This window comes from Coregonus lavaretus (assembly GCF_964263955.1).
Source record: "Coregonus lavaretus genome assembly, chromosome: 5".
In the NCBI taxonomy this organism is placed as follows: Eukaryota; Metazoa; Chordata; class Actinopteri; order Salmoniformes; family Salmonidae; genus Coregonus; species Coregonus lavaretus.
The window spans coordinates 10125880-10143522 of record NC_139992.1 but is presented as its reverse complement, the minus strand read 5'-3'; the positions used below and the strand labels follow the sequence as shown (position 1 = coordinate 10143522).

The 17643-nt window shown below is 47.9% G+C and overlaps 1 protein-coding gene across 1 annotated transcript in view; it reads right to left on the bottom strand.

Annotated features, from left to right (window-relative positions):
• LOC311128800 (tyrosine-protein phosphatase non-receptor type 4-like) overlaps window positions 1-17643 on the bottom strand; it is a 104260-nt gene that overhangs the window by 50445 nt on the left and 36172 nt on the right. Inside the window, exon 2 of the mRNA XM_084161033.1 lies at window positions 2469-2623. Coding sequence (XP_084017159.1) covers window positions 2469-2606 — 138 coding nt within the window. The 5' untranslated portion in view covers window positions 2607-2623. The remainder of the gene's footprint in view (window positions 1-2468; window positions 2624-17643) is intronic.

The window sequence follows — 17643 nt, the reverse complement described above, 5'->3', positions numbered from 1 at the left end:
TTTGTTGAAGCACCTTTGGCAGCAATTACAGCCTTGAGTCTTCTTGGGTATGACACTACAAGCTTGGCACACCTGTATTTGGGGAGTTTCTCCTATTCTTCTCTGCAGATCCTCTCAAGCTCTATCAGGTTGGATGGGGAGCGTCGCTGCACAGCTATTTTCAGGTCTCTCCAGAGATGTTCGATCGGGTTCAAGTCCGGGCTCTGGCTGGGCCACTCAAGGACATTCATGAAACTTGTCCCAAAGCCACTCATGCATTGTCTTGGCTGTGTGCTTAGGGTCATTGTCCTGTTGGAAGGTGAACCTTCGCCCCAGTCTGAGGTCCTGAGCGCTCTGGAGCAGGTTTTCATCAAGGATCTCTCGTTCATCTTTCCCTCGATCCGGACTAGTCTCCCAGTCCCTGCCGCTGAAAGACATCCCCACAGCATGATGCTGCCACCACCATGCTTCACCCTAGGGATGGTGCCAGGTTTCCTCCAGACTTGACGCTTGGCATTCAGGCCATAGAGTTCAATCTTGGTTTCATCTGACCGGAGAATCTTTTTTCTCATGGTCTGAGAGTCTTTAGGTGCCTTTTGGCAAACTCCAAGTGGGCTGTCATGTGCCTTTTACTGAGGAGTGGCTTCCGTCTGGTCACTCTACCATAAAGGCCTGATTGGTGGAGTGCTGCAGAGATGGTTGTCCTTCTGGAAGGTTCTCCCATCTCCACAGAGGAACTCTGGAATTCTGTCAGAGTGACCATCAGGTTCTTGGTCACCTCCCTGACCAAGGCCCTTCTCTCCCGATTGGCCAAGCGGGAGAGTTTGGCCAAGCGGCCAGCTCTAGGAAGAGCCTTTGTGGATCCAAATTTCTTCCATTTAAGAATGATGGAGGCCACTGTGTTCTTGGGGATCTTCAATTCTGCAGACATTTTTTGCTACCCTTCCCTAGATCTGTGCCTCGTCACAATCCTGTCTCGGAGCTCTACAGACAATTCCTTCGACCTCATGGCTTGGTTTTTGCTCTGACATGCACTGTCAATTGTGGGATCTTATATAGACAGGTGTGTGACTTTCCAAATCATGTCCAATCAATTGAATTTACTACAGGTGGACTCCAATCAAGTTGTAGAAACATCTCATGGATGATCAATGGAAACAGGATGCACCTGAGCTCAATTTCGAGTCCCATAGCAAAGGATCTGAATACTTACGTAAATAAGGTATCTGTTTTTTTTTTAAATATACATTTGCAAGCATTTCTAAAAACCTGTTTTCGCTTTGTCATTATGGGGTATTGTGTATAGATTGATGAGGAATTTGTTTTATTTAATACATTGTAGAATAAGGCTGTAACAAAATGTGGAAAAGGTCAAGGGGTCTGAATACTTTCCGAAGGCACTGTATATTTGTCCTTGTTTTTTAGGTTATTGTCCTGCTGAAAGATGAACTTGTCTCCCAGTGTCTGCTGGAAAGCAGACTGAACCAGGTTTTCCTCTAGGAATTTTGTGCTAGCTCTATCTGTGTCTTTTTATAATAAAAAACTCCCTAGTCCTTGCCGATGACAAGCATACCCATAACATGATGCAGCCACATCCATGCTTGAAAATATGAAAAGTGGTACTCAGTGATGTGTGTTGTATTTGCCCCAAACACAACACGGTGTATTCAGGACAAAGTTCATTTGACACATTTTTTGCAGTTTAACTTTAGTTCCTTGTTGCAAACAGAATGCATGTTTTGGAATATTTTTATTCTGTAAAGGCTTACTTCTTTTCACTATCAATTAGGTTAGTATTGTGGAGTAACTACAATTTTGTTGATCCATTCTCAGTTGTCCTATCACAGCCATTAAACTCTGTTTTAAAGTCACCATTGGCATCATGGTGAAATCCCTGAGCGTTTTCCTTCCTCTCCGGCAACTGAGTTAGGAAGAAAGCCTGTATCTTTGTAGAGACTGGGTGTATTGATACACCATCCAAAGTGTAATTAATAACTTCACCATGCTCAAAGGGATATTCAATGTCTGCTTTTTATTTTTACCCATCTACCAATAGGTGCCATTCTTTGCGAGGCATTGGAAAACCTCCCTGGTCTTTGTGGTTGCATCTGTGTTTGGAAATCACTGCTCAACTGAGGAACCTTACAGATAATTGTATGTATGGGGTACAGAGATGAGGTAGTCATAAAAAAATCATGTTAAACACTATTATTGTACACAGAGTGAGTGCATGCAACTTATTATGTGACTTGTTAAGCAAATGTGTACTCGTATTTAGGCTTGCCATAAGAAAGGGGTTGAATACTTATTGACTCAAAGACATTTTAGCTTTCTATTTTTCATTAATTTGTAAACATTTCAAAAAACATAATTCAACTTTGACATTATGGGATATTGTATGTGTAGGCCAATGACACTAAATTCAGGATGTAACAACAAAATGTGGAAAAAGTAAACATTAACATACTAGAGTTTGTTGTGATACTTACGTTAACTTTGAAGGCTTGGACAGTGTTGTCCAAGAGAAGTATGTTGCAGCCCACCTCAGTGTGCTGCCTGTCACGTGCCAGCTCCGACGCCCGGACATTGTAAGATCTGCCAGCAGGCAACCGGAAGCGTGCGGTCATTACGGTCCAACCAGGGTCTGCAACACAGAGACAGAAAGGAAGCGGACCGTGACAACCAGGCTAATGGAGAGATCGCTATAGAGTTGACATGTGAAATCTTTTCAAGTCAAGTTAGTCTGGCAACAGTCAACGCTCGTACAGAATGACGGTTCTGAAATGCATTCTTCTGGGAATAAAAACTTTACAGGACAACGTTTCATTTAGAGTTAAAGGTCCACTGCAGTCCAAAACGTGATTTTTCGGTGTTATATATGAATACATTTCCACACTATGGAGGTTGGAATAACACCAGGCGGTAAATTAGTTAATAGAACAATAAGAAAGAAAATTCCAAACCTCTCCGCCAATAGCAGCTAGTTTTCAGTTTTCCCCTCCCAACTCAGGCCACTTCCAGACAGTCCTAGCTAAATTCATGCTTGAAAAATTGCTAACCAGAAATGATTTGATATTGAGATAAAAACAGCATCATTGGACCTTTAAAGGGCAGAAAGCTGTAGAGCAGAATCAGATGGAGGCTCAGCAGTCTGTCTCCCTCACTATACAGTAGGCTTGGGCAGTATAATGTATATACCGTATGCCAGGGTCATTTTGAAATAACCACAGTATGATTTTCAATACCGTCAACAACAACTAAAAACTCTGGTCTCTCCCTCCTCACGGGGGGTTGTGCTACGCCACTGCTTATAACTAAGTGCCAAATAAATTGTCTCTAGCTCAGGGCTCCAGCTATACATTTGGTTTGCTAATTTGTTAGCTAAGTGGCAAGATCAAGCTTCTTGGTTACAGCGGAGACAATCAATCCACTCCTGGAACAACAACCCTGCTGTCTAGTATTTGTTTTGTGCAAACTGTGAGTAGCCTTTTGAGATAGTTGTATAACTTTATGAGCTGGGTTGTCTGTCTTTGCAATTAGTTTATGTTCGCTTGCACTTGTTAGTATTTAGCTAGCATCCGCTAGTAATTAGTTAGCATTTGTTAACATTATTTGAATTTATTTTTAAGTTTGGAAAGAAATAGCGCCCTTTGTGTGCACTGCCGGTAATATGTATACCCCGGTATGGTACAGGAATGGTATGTAAATCTGGATACCGCCCAACCTTACTATACAGTACTATTGACGACAGCACTCAGCTAACAAACCTGCACATGCACAAGGTGCAACAAGTGCTCCATCTGACAAGAATGAAAAATGAATAGGGAGTACAGACAAGCCTACATGCTGAATGGGGAGAATATAAGTAAACTCCCTGATTGAATCCTCACACAACACACTGCATTGGTTGGTAAAGCCCTGTCTTCACAGCATCACCCCTCTAGGGATCGGCTACAAAACTTAACCTACGGAGGTCACGCCCCCGCAGTTAAAACCTGATGGATCCATATGGAAGGCTTCCTGTGCCTTTCTGAGCAGTTATCACAAAACATCACAGGCCTTTCCAATGATGAATGGCAGAAGACAGCCTGTGTGTGCAGAAGTGCTGAGTTGAACACAGACATAGCAGGGGACCCAAGGGACCAATCCCAGCATGCTGTGGAGAGTCACAGCAGTACTTATTTAATGAACACACGCTGCCTTCTGCCCTGCTGTACTTAGTAATTCTGGTAATGTAAACTCTCACACAAAGGGGTACAGTAAGCCAGCTCGCCCATATGAATACCACATTGTCCATTAGTCCTACTACTCAGATGTCTTTAGCCTGTCATATGAGAATTGTCTGAAGGACAGTTGGACAGTTCTGAGAATTGTCTGAAGGACAGTTGATTAATACATCTTCAGGGCTGTGTTTTTAATGCTCTTAGCACACGAGACAGGCTACAGTACTTGGAAAAAGATTAGTGTCTTAAGAAAGGCCCTGGGGATGACTTATTACGGCTCACGAGTCACGCATTTTGTATGGAAAGAGCAATATGTGATATGATACACATGTACAGTGAGGGAAAAAAGTATTTGATCCCCTGCTGATTTTGTACGTTTGCCCACTGACAAAGACATGATCAGTCTATAATTTTAATGGTAGGTTTATTTGAACAGTGAGAGACATAATAACAACAAAATAATCCAGAAAAACGCATGACAAAAATGTTATAAATTGATTTGCATTTTAATGAGGGAAATAAGTATTTGACCCCTCTGCAAAACATGACTTAGTACTTGGTGGCAAAACCCTTATAAGCAATCACAGAGGTCAGACGTTTCTTGTAGTTGGCCACCAGGTTTGCACACATTTCAGGAGGGATTTTGTCCCACTCCTCTTTGCAGATCTTCTCCAAGTCATTAAGGTTTCGAGGCTGACGTTTGGCAACTCGAACCTTCAGCTCCCTCCACAGATTTTCTATGGGATTAAGGTCTGGAGACTGGCTAGGCCACTCCAGGACCTTAATGTGCTTCTTCTTGAGCCACTCCTTTGTTGCCTTGGCCGTGTGTTTTGGGTCATTGTCATGCTGGAATACCCATCCACGACCCATTTTCAATGCCCTGGCTGAGGGAATGAGGTTCTCACCCAAGATTTGACAGTACATGGGCCCGTCCATCGTCCCCTTAGCAGAAAAACACCCCCAAAGCATAATGTTTCCACCTCCATGTTTGACGGTGGGGATGGTGTTCTTGGGGTCATAGGCATCATTCCTCCTCCTCCAAACAAGGCGAGTTGATGCCAAAGAGCTCGATTTTGGTCTCATCTGACCACAACACTTTCACCCAGTTCTCCTCTGAATCATTCAGATGTTCATTGGCAAATCTCAGACGGGCATGTATATGTGCTTTCTTGAGCAGGGGGACCTTGCGGGCGCTGCAGGATTTCAGTCCTTCACGGCGTAGTGTGTTACCAATTGTTTTCTTGGTGACTATGGTCCCAGCTGCCTTGAGATCATTGACAAGATCCTCCCGTGTAGTTCTGGGCTGATTCCTCGCCGTTCTCATGATCATTGCAATTCCACAAGGTGAGATCTTGCATGGAGCCCCAGGCCGAGGGAGAGTGACAGTACTTTTGTGTTTCTTCCATTTGCGAATAATCGCACCAACTGTTGTCACCTTCTCACCAAGCTGCTTGGCGATGGTATTGTAGCCCATTCCAGCCTTGTGTAGGTCTACAATCTTGTCCCTGACATCCTTGGAGAGCTCTTTGGTCTTGGCCATGGTGGAGAGTTTGGAATCTGATTGATTGATTGCTTCTGTGGACAGGTGTCTTTTATACAGGTAACAAACTGAGATTAGGAGCACTCCCTTTAAGAGTGTGCTCCTAATCTCAGCTCGTTACCTGTATAAAAGACACCTGGGAGCCAGAAATCTTTCTGATTGAGAGGGGGTCAAATACTTATTTCCCTCATTAAAATGCAAATCAATTTATAACATTTTTGACATGCGTTTTTCTGGATAATTTTGTTGTTATTCTGTCTCTCACTGTTCAAATAAACCTACCATTAAAATTAGACTGATCATTTCTTTGTCAGTGGGCAAACGTACAAAATCAGCAGGGGATCAAATACCTTTTTCCCCTCACTGTATATAATAATATAAACAATAATCATTTTCAAACATCGCATCTTGAATATCTCCCAGAGTCAGGTTGAATCATGTTCACTGTAGCTGATGTCTAACAAGTGGTCACAGCGATGTGAAACATGTCATCTCTGTTTGACCGGCAGAGAGACTGAAGAATACAGCTGCTGTATATTCATGACCGCCCTCATAACAGTGGTGTCATACAGTCAGACATGTTAGCCTCTACATCAGGTGGATAGCGCGTGTACGCCGAGCAGCGAGTGGAGATGAGGAGGTGAAGTCAATTCATGTGGAAGCACCCTTGCTGCGGCTCAGTGACACACAGCTACGAGCTGTTCCTTTCAGCTGGGCCGTGGAGCCAAGGACGACCATGAGCCAAAGAACTGTCCTGTTTTATTATCATCCAAGCAATGTAGTGTCTGAAGCACTGTCACACAAAGGTTACCAGATGGAAATAGATCGAGCAAACTACTGACGGCGATCATATAAAAACTGTATCCCAAATACGTCACACACTTTCCTCAAAGGGTTTCATGTATGTGTATGTGTAAATATATATACACTGCGCAAAAAAATAAAGGGAACACTTAAACAACACATCCTAGATCTGAATGAATGAAATAATCTTATTAAATACTTTTTTCTTTACATAGTTGAATGTGCTGACAACAAAATCACACAAAAATTATCAATGGATATCAAATTTATCAACCCATGGAGGTCTGGATTTGGAGTCACCCTCAAAATTAAAGTGGAAAACCACACTACAGGCTGATCCAACTTTGATGTAATGTCCTTAAAACACGTCAAAATGAGGCTCAGTAGTGTGTGTGGCCTCCACGTGCCTGTATGACCTCCCTACAACGCCTGGGCATGCTCCTGATGAGGTGGCGGATGGTCTCCTGAGGGATCTCCTCCCAGACCTGGACTAAAGCATCCGCCAACTCCTGGACAGTCTGTGGTGCAACGTGGCGTTGGTGGATGGAGCGAGACATGATGTCCCAGATGTGCTAAATTGGATTCAGGTCTGGGGAACGGGCGGGCCAGTCCATAGCATCAATGCTTTCCTCTTGCAGGAACTGCTGACACACTCCAGCCACATGAGGTCTAGCATTGTCTTGCATTAGGAGGAACACAGGGCCAACCGCACCAGCATATGGTCTCACAAGGGGTCTGAGGATCTCATCTCGGTACCTAATGGCAGTCAGGCTACCTCTGGCGAGCACATGGAGGGCTGTGCGGCCCCCCAAAGCAATGCCACCCCACACCATGACTGACCCACCGCCAAACCGGTCATGCTGGAGGATGTTGCAGGCAGCAGAACGTTCTCCACGGCGTCTCCAGACTCTGTCACGTCTGTCACATGTGCTCAGTGTGAACCTGCTTTCATCTGTGAAGAGCACAGGGCGCCAGTGGCGAATTTGCCAATCTTGGTGTTCTCTGGCAAATGCCAAACGTCCTGCACGGTGTTGGGCTGTAAGCACAACCCCCACCTGTGGACGTCGGGCCCTCATACCACCCTCATGGAGTCTGTTTCTGACCGTTTGAGCAGACACATGCACATTTGTGGCCTGCTGGAGGTCATTTTGCAGGGCTCTGGCAGTGCTCCTCCTGCTCCTCCTTGCACAAAGGCGGAGGTAGCGGTCCTGCTGCTGGGTTGTTGCCCTCCTACGGCCTCCTCCACGTCTCCTGATGTACTGGCCTGTCTCCTGGTAGCGCCTCCATGCTCTGGACACTACGCTGACAGACACAGCAAACCTTCTTGCCACAGCTCGCAATGATGTGCCATCCTGGATGAGCTGCACTACCTGAGCCACTTGTGTGGGTTGTAGACTCCGTCTCATGCTACCACTAGAGTGAAAGCACCGCCAGCATTCAAAAGTGACCAAAACATCAGCCAGGAAGCATAGGAACTGAGAAGTGGTCTGTGGTCACCACCTGCAAAACCAGTCCTTTATTGGGGGTGTCTTTCTAATTGTCTATAATCTCCACCTGTTGTCTATTCCATTTGCACAACAGCATGTGAAATGTATTGTCAATCAGTGTTGCTTCCTAAGTGGACAGTTTGATTTCACAGAAGTGTGATTGACTTGGAGTTACATTGTGTTGTTTAAGTGTTCCCTTTATTTTTTTGAGCAGTGTATATATACACAGTGGGGAGAACAAGAATTTGATACAGTGCCGATTTTGTAGGTTTTCCTACTTACAAAGCATTTAAAAATCCAGAAAATCACATTGTATGATTTCTAAGTTATTAATTTGCATTTTATTGCATTTTATTGCATGACATAAGTATTTGATACATCAGAAAAGCAGAACTTAATATTTGGTACAGAAACCTATGTTTGCAATTACAGAGATCATATGTTTCCTGTAGGTCTTGACCAGGTTTGCACACACTGCAGCAGGGATTTTGGCACACTCCTCCATACAGACCTTCTCCAGATCCTTCAGGTTTCGGGGCTGTCGCTGGGCAATACGGACTTTCAGCTCCCTCCAAAGATTTTCTATTCGGTTCAGGTCTGGAGACTGGCTAGGCCACTCCAGGACTTTGAGATGCTTCTTACGGAGCCACACCTTAGTTGCCCTGGCTGTGTGTTTCGGGTCGTTGTCATGCTGGAAGACCCAGCCACGACCCATCTTCAATGCTCTTACTGAGGGAAGGAGGTTGTAGGCCAAGATCTCGCAATACATGGCCCCATCCATCCTCCCCTCAATACGGTGCAGTCGTCCTGTCCCCTTTGCAGAAAAGCATCTCCAAAGAACGATGTTTCCACCTCCATGCTTCACGGTTGGGATGCTGTTCTTGGGGTTGTACTCATCCTTCTTCTTCCTCCAAACACGGCGAGGGGAGTTAGACCAAAAAGCTCTATTTTTGTCTCATCAGACCACATGACCTTCTTCCATTCCTCCTCTGGATCATCCAGATGGTCATTGGCAAACTTCAGACGGGCCTGGACATGCGCTGGCTTGAGCAAGGGGACCTTGCGTGTGCTGCAGGATTTTAATCCATGACGGCGTAGTGTGTTACTAATGGTTTTCTTTGAGACTGTGGTCCCAGCTCTCTTCAGGTCATTGACCAGGTCCTGCCGTGTAGTTCTGGGCTGATCCCTCACCTTCCTCATGATCATTGATGCCCCACGAGGTGAGATCTTGCATGGAGCCCCAGACCGAGGGTGATTGACCGTCCTCTTGAACATCTTCCATTTTCTAATAATTGCGCCAACAGTTGTTGCCTTCTCACCAAGCTGCTTGCCTATTGTCCTGTAGCCCATCCCAGCCTTGTGCAGGTCTACAATTTTATCCCTGATGTCCTTACACAGCTCTCTGGTCTTGGCCATTGTGGAGAGGTTGGAGTCTGTTTGATTGAGTGTGTGGACAGGTGTCTTTTATACAGGTAACGAGTTCAAACAGGTGCAGTTAATACAGGTAATGAGTGGAGAACAGGAGGGCTTCTTAAAGAAAAACTAACAGGTCTGTGAGAGCCGGAATTCTTACTGGTTGGTAGGTGATCAAATACTTATGTCATGCAATAAAATGCAAATTAATTACTTAAAAATCATACAATGTGATTTTCTGGATTTTTGTTTTAGATTCCGTCTCTCACAGTTGAAGTGTACCTATGATAAAAATTACAGACCTCTACATGCTATGTATGTAGGAAAACCTGCAAAATCGGCAGTGTATCAAATACTTGTTCTCCCCACTGTGTGTGTGTGTGTGTGTGTGTGTGTATATATATATATACATATATACACAGTTGAAGTTGGAAGTTTACATACAGTTAGGTTGGAGTCAATAAAACTTGTTTTTCAACCACTCCACAAATTTCTTGTTAACAAACTATAGTTTTGGCAAGTCGGTTAGGACATCTACTTTAAGAAATTTTTCCAACAATTGTTTACAGACAGATTATTTCACTTATAATTCACTGTATCACAATTCCAGTGGGTCAGAAGTTTACATACACTAAGTTGACTGTGCCTTTAAACAGCTTGGAAAATTCCAGAAAAAAATGTCATGGCTTTAGAAGCTTCTGATATGCTAATTGACATAATTTGAGTTGGAGGTGTACCTGTGGATGTATTTCAAGGCCTCCCTTCAAACCTAGTGCCTCTTTGCTTGACATCATGGGAAAATCAAAAGAAATCAGCCAAGACCTCAGAAATTTTTTTTGTAGACCTCCACAAGTCTGGTTCATCCTTGGGAGCAATTTCCAAATGCCTGAAGGTACCACGTTCATCTGTACAAACAATAGTACGCAAGTATAAACACCATGGGACCACGCACCCGTCATACCGCTCAGGAAGGAGACGCGTTGTCTCCTAGAGATGAACGTACTTTGGTGCGAAAAGTGCAAATCAATCCCAGAACAACAGCAAAGGACCTTGTGAAGATGCTGGAGGAAACAGGTACAAAAGTATCTATATCCTGAAAGGCCACTGAGCAAGGAAGAAGCCACTGCTCCAAAACCACCATAAAAAAGCCAGACTACGGTTTGCAACTGCACATGGGGACAAAGATCGTACTTTTTGGAGAAATGTCCTCTGGTCTGATGAAACAAAAATAGAACTGTTTGACCATAATGACCATCGTTATGTTTGGAGGAAAAAGGGGGAACTTGCAAGCCGAAGAACACCATCCCAACCGTGAAGCACGGGGGTGGCAGCATCATGCTGTGGGGGTGCTTTGCTGTAGGAGGGACTGGTGCACTTCACAAAATAGATGGCATCATGAGGACGGAAAATGACGTGGATATATTGAAGCAACATTTCAAGACATCAGTAAGGAAGTTAAAGCTTGGTCGCAAATGGGTCTTCCAAATGGACAATGACCCCAACCATACTTCCAAAGTTGTGGCAAAATGGCTTAAGGACAACAAAGTCAAGGTATTGGAATGGCCATCACAAAGCCCTGACCTCAATCCTATAGAAAATGTGTGGGCAGAACTGAAAAAGCGTGTGCGAGCAAGGAGGCCTACAAACCTGACTCAGTTACACCAGCTCTGTCAGGAGGAATGGGCCAAAATTCACCCAACTTATTGTGGGAAGCTTGTGGAAGGCTACCCGAAACGTTTGACCCAAGTTAAACAATTTAAAGGTAATGCTACCAAATACTAATTGAGTGTATGTAAACTTCTGACCCACTGGGAATGTGATGAAAGAAATAAAAGCTGAAATAAATAATTCTCTATTATTCTGACATTTCACATTGTTAAAATAAAGTGGTGATCCTAACTGACCTAAAACAGATACTTTTTACTAGGATTAAATGTCAGGAATTGTGAAAAACTGAGTTTAAATGTATTTGGCTAAGGTGTAAGTAAACTTCCGACTTCAACTGTATATATACTATATTTTTTTACCCCCTTTTTCTCCCCAATTTCAATCTTGTCTCATCGCTGCAACTCCCCAACGGGCTCGGGAGGCGAAGATCGAGTCATGCGTACTCCGAAACATGACCCGCCAAACCGCGCTTCTTAACACCTGCCCGCTTAACCCAGAAGCCAGCTGCACCAATTTGTCAGCGGAAACACCGTTCACCTGATGACCGAGGTTAGCCTGCAGGCGCCCGGCCCCCCACAAGGAGTTGCTAGAGCACGATGAGCCAAGTAAAGCCCCCCCGGCCAAACCCTCCCCAAACCCGGACGACGCTGGGCCAATTGTGTGCCGCCCTATGGGAATCCCGATCACGGCCGGTTGTGATACAGCCCGGGATTAAAACCGGGTCTGTAGTGACGCCTCTACCACTGCGATGCAGTGCCTTAGACCACTGCGCCACTCGGGAGGCCCAAAGGGTTTCATTTCTAAATCTAAAGCTGTGTGTGTGTGTGTGTGTGTGTGTGTGTGTGTACTATGACGCTGTTCACTGATGCTCAACATGTGAGGCCCCACAGCTGAGGCTTGTCTTCTCCACATCCCTTCCCAATGAGAGGAGGACAAAGCAAAGCCCAGTGAGTTAGCGCTCTGTCAGGCAACAGGACGGCCGGCCGCTCAGCCCTCCGGAAGCATGCTTCCATTATTGCTTCCTCCAGTAAGCAGAGCTTCCAAACACTGGGCCTGGGCTGCCGAGTGTGTGTGTGTGTGTGTGTGTGTGTGTGTGTGTGGCAGGCCTCTTGACCCCAGTGTTTCCCTCACCGGTGGGCTCCTCCTGTGCTCTCGGCTTATTACAAACACAGACAGCCCAGCAGCCTTTCTGTCTCCCATCCTCCCCCCTCCATCCCAGTACTTCCCCCTCACCCCTCTGCCTCTCTACTATCAACAGCCCAGCCAAACCCATCTGCCTCTACTATCAACAGCCCAGCCAAACCCCTCTGCCTCTCTACTATCAACAGCCCAGCCAAACCCCTCTGCCTCTACTATCAACAGCCCAGCCAAACCCCTCTGCCTCTCTACTATCAACAGCCCAGCCAAACCCCTCTGTCTCTCTACTATCAACAGCCCAGCCAAACCCCTCTGTCTCTCTACTATCAACAGCCCAGCCAAACCCCTCTGCCTCTCTACTATCAACAGCCCAGCCAAACCCCTCTGCCTCTACTATCAACAGCCCAGCCAAACCCCTCTGCCTCTCTACTATCAACAGCCCAGCCAAACCCCTCTGTCTCTCTACTATCAACAGCCCAGCCAAACCCCTCTGCCTCTACTATCAACAGCCCAGCCAAACCCCTCTGTCTCTCTACTATCAACAGCCCAGCCAAACCCCTCTGCCTCTCTACTATCAACAGCCCAGCCTGGCCAAACCCCTCTGCCTCTCTACTATCAACAGCCCAGCCAAACCCATCTGCCTCTCTACTATCAACAGCCCAGCCAAACCCCTCTGCCTCTACTATCAACAGCCCAGCCAAACCCCTTTGCCTCTACTATCAACAGCCCAGCCAAACCCCTCTGTCTCTCTACTATCAACAGCCCAGCCAAACCCCTCTGCCTCTCTACTATCAACAGCCCAGCCAAACCCCTCTGCCTCTCTACTATCAACAGCCCAGCCAAACCCCTCTGCCTCTACTATCAACAGCCCAGCCAAACCCCTCTGCCTCTCTACTATCAACAGCCCAGCCAAACCCCTCTGTCTCTCTACTATCAACAGCCCAGCCAAACCCCTCTGTCTCTCTACTATCAACAGCCCAGCCAAACCCCTCTGCCTCTCTACTATCAACAGCCCAGCCAAACCCCTCTGCCTCTCTACTATCAACAGCCCAGCCAAACCCCTCTGTCTCTCTACTATCAACAGCCCAGCCAAACCCCTCTGTCTCTCTACTATCAACAGCCCAGCCAAACCCCTCTGTCTCTCTACTATCAACAGCCCAGCCAAACCCCTCTGCCTCTCTACTATCAACAGCCCAGCCAAACCCCTCTGCCTCTCTACTATCAACAGCCCAGCCAAACCCATCTGCCTCTCTACTATCAACAGCCCAGCCAAACCCCTCTGTCTCTCTACTATCAACAGCCCAGCCAAACCCCTCTGCCTCTCTACTATCAACAGCCCAGCCAAACCCCTCTGCCTCTCTACTATCAACAGCCCAGCCAAACCCCTCTAACTCTCTACTATCAACAGCCCAGCCAAACCCCTCTATCTCTCTACTATCAACAGCCCAGCCAAACCCCTCTGCCTCTCTACTATCAACAGCCCAGCCAAACCCCTCTGTCTCTCTACTATCAACAGCCCAGCCAAACCCCTGTCTCTCTACTATCAACAGCCCAGCCAAACCCCTCTGCCTCTCTACTATCAACAGCCCAGCCAAACCCCTCTGCCTCTCTACTATCAACAGCCCAGCCAAACCCCTCTGCCTCTACTATCAACAGCCCAGCCAAACCCCTCTGCCTCTACTATCAACAGCCCAGCCAAACCCCTCTGTCTCTCTACTATCAACAGCCCAGCCCAGCCAAACCCCTCTGTCTCTCTACTATCAACAGCCCAGCCAAACCCCTCTGCCTCTCTACTATCAACAGCCCAGCCAAACCCCTCTGCCTCTCTACTATCAACAGCCCAGCCAAACCCCTCTGCCTCTACTATCAACAGCCCAGCCAAACCCCTCTGTCTCTCTACTATCAACAGCCCAGCCAAACCCCTCTGCCTCTACTATCAACAGCCCAGCCAAACCCCTCTGTCTCTCTACTATCAACAGCCCAGCCTGGCCAAACCCCTCTGCCTCTCTACTATCAACAGCCCAGCCAAACCCCTCTGCCTCTACTATCAACAGCCCAGCCAAACCCCTCTGTCTCTCTACTATCAACAGCCCAGCCTGGCCAAACCCCTCTGCCTCTCTACTATCAACAGCCCAGCCAAACCCCTCTGCCTCTCTACTATCAACAGCCCAGCCAAACCCCTCTGTCTCTCTACTATCAACAGCCCAGCCAAACCCCTCTGCCTCTCTACTATCAACAGCCCAGCCAAACCCCTCTGCCTCTACTATCAACAGCCCAGCCAAACCCCTCTGTCTCTCTACTATCAACAGCCCAGCCTGGCCAAACCCCTCTGCCTCTCTACTATCAACAGCCCAGCCAAACCCCTCTGCCTCTCTACTATCAACAGCCCAGCCAAACCCCTCTATCTCTCTACTATCAACAGCCCAGCCAAACCCCTCTGCCTCTCTACTATCAACAGCCCAGCCAAACCCCTCTGTCTCTCTACTATCAACAGCCCAGCCAAACCCCTGTCTCTCTACTATCAACAGCCCAGCCAAACCCCTCTGCCTCTCTACTATCAACAGCCCAGCCAAACCCCTCTGCCTCTCTACTATCAACAGCCCAGCCAAACCCCTCTGCCTCTACTATCAACAGCCCAGCCAAACCCCTCTGCCTCTACTATCAACAGCCCAGCCAAACCCCTCTGTCTCTCTACTATCAACAGCCCAGCCCAGCCAAACCCCTCTGTCTCTCTACTATCAACAGCCCAGCCAAACCCCTCTGCCTCTCTACTATCAACAGCCCAGCCAAACCCCTCTGCCTCTCTACTATCAACAGCCCAGCCAAACCCTTCTGCCTCTATCAACAGCCCAGCCAAACCCCTCTGTCTCTCTACTATCAACAGCCCAGCCAAACCCCTCTGCCTCTACTATCAACAGCCCAGCCAAACCCCTCTGTCTCTCTACTATCAACAGCCCAGCCTGGCCAAACCCCTCTGCCTCTCTACTATCAACAGCCCAGCCAAACCCCTCTGCCTCTCTACTATCAACAGCCCAGCCAAACCCCTCTGCCTCTACTATCAACAGCCCAGCCAAACCCCTCTGCCTCTCTACTATCAACAGCCCAGCCAAACCCCTCTGTCTCTCTACTATCAACAGCCCAGCCAAACCCCTCTGCCTCTCTACTATCAACAGCCCAGCCAAACCCCTCTGCCTCTACTATCAACAGCCCAGCCAAACCCCTCTGCCTCTCTACTATCAACAGCCCAGCCAAACCCCTCTGTCTCTCTACTATCAACAGCCCAGCCAAACCCCTCTGTCTCTCTACTATCAACAGCCCAGCCAAACCCCTCTGCCTCTACTATCAACAGCCCAGCCAAACCCCTCTGCCTCTCTACTATCAACAGCCCAGCCAAACCCCTCTGTCTCTCTACTATCAACAGCCCAGCCAAACCCCTCTGCCTCTCTACTATCAACAGCCCAGCCAAACCCCTCTGCCTCTACTATCAACAGCCCAGCCAAACCCCTCTGCCTCTCTACTATCAACAGCCCAGCCAAACCCCTCTGCCTCTCTACTATCAACAGCCCAGCCAAACCCCTCTGCCTCTCTACTATCAACAGCCCAGCCTGGCCAAACCCCTCTGTCTCTCTACTATCAACAGCCCAGCCAAACCCCTCTGCCTCTCTACTATCAACAGCCCAGCCAAACCCCTCTGCCTCTACTATCAACAGCCCAGCCAAACCCCTCTGTCTCTCTACTATCAACAGCCCAGCCAAACCCCTCTGCCTCTACTATCAACAGCCCAGCCAAACCCCTCTGTCTCTCTACTATCAACAGCCCAGCCTGGCCAAACCCCTCTGCCTCTCTACTATCAACAGCCCAGCCAAACCCCTCTGCCTCTACTATCAACAGCCCAGCCAAACCCCTCTGTCTCTCTACTATCAACAGCCCAGCCTGGCCAAACCCCTCTGCCTCTCTACTATCAACAGCCCAGCCAAACCCCTCTGCCTCTCTACTATCAACAGCCCAGCCAAACCCCTCTGTCTCTCTACTATCAACAGCCCAGCCAAACCCCTCTGCCTCTCTACTATCAACAGCCCAGCCAAACCCCTCTGCCTCTACTATCAACAGCCCAGCCAAACCCCTCTGTCTCTCTACTATCAACAGCCCAGCCTGGCCAAACCCCTCTGCCTCTCTACTATCAACAGCCCAGCCAAACCCCTCTGCCTCTCTACTATCAACAGCCCAGCCAAACCCCTCTATCTCTCTACTATCAACAGCCCAGCCAAACCCCTCTGCCTCTCTACTATCAACAGCCCAGCCAAACCCCTCTGTCTCTCTACTATCAACAGCCCAGCCAAACCCCTGTCTCTCTACTATCAACAGCCCAGCCAAACCCCTCTGCCTCTCTACTATCAACAGCCCAGCCAAACCCCTCTGCCTCTCTACTATCAACAGCCCAGCCAAACCCCTCTGCCTCTACTATCAACAGCCCAGCCAAACCCCTCTGCCTCTACTATCAACAGCCCAGCCAAACCCCTCTGTCTCTCTACTATCAACAGCCCAGCCCAGCCAAACCCCTCTGTCTCTCTACTATCAACAGCCCAGCCAAACCCCTCTGCCTCTCTACTATCAACAGCCCAGCCAAACCCCTCTGCCTCTCTACTATCAACAGCCCAGCCAAACCCTTCTGCCTCTATCAACAGCCCAGCCAAACCCCTCTGTCTCTCTACTATCAACAGCCCAGCCTGGCCAAACCCCTCTGCCTCTCTACTATCAACAGCCCAGCCAAACCCCTCTGCCTCTCTACTATCAACAGCCCAGCCAAACCCCTCTGCCTCTACTATCAACAGCCCAGCCAAACCCCTCTGCCTCTCTACTATCAACAGCCCAGCCAAACCCCTCTGTCTCTCTACTATCAACAGCCCAGCCAAACCCCTCTGCCTCTCTACTATCAACAGCCCAGCCAAACCCCTCTGCCTCTACTATCAACAGCCCAGCCAAACCCCTCTGCCTCTCTACTATCAACAGCCCAGCCAAACCCCTCTGTCTCTCTACTATCAACAGCCCAGCCAAACCCCTCTGTCTCTCTACTATCAACAGCCCAGCCAAACCCCTCTGCCTCTACTATCAACAGCCCAGCCAAACCCCTCTGCCTCTCTACTATCAACAGCCCAGCCAAACCCCTCTGTCTCTCTACTATCAACAGCCCAGCCAAACCCCTCTGCCTCTCTACTATCAACAGCCCAGCCAAACCCCTCTGCCTCTACTATCAACAGCCCAGCCAAACCCCTCTGCCTCTCTACTATCAACAGCCCAGCCAAACCCCTCTGCCTCTCTACTATCAACAGCCCAGCCAAACCCCTCTGCCTCTCTACTATCAACAGCCCAGCCTGGCCAAACCCCTCTGTCT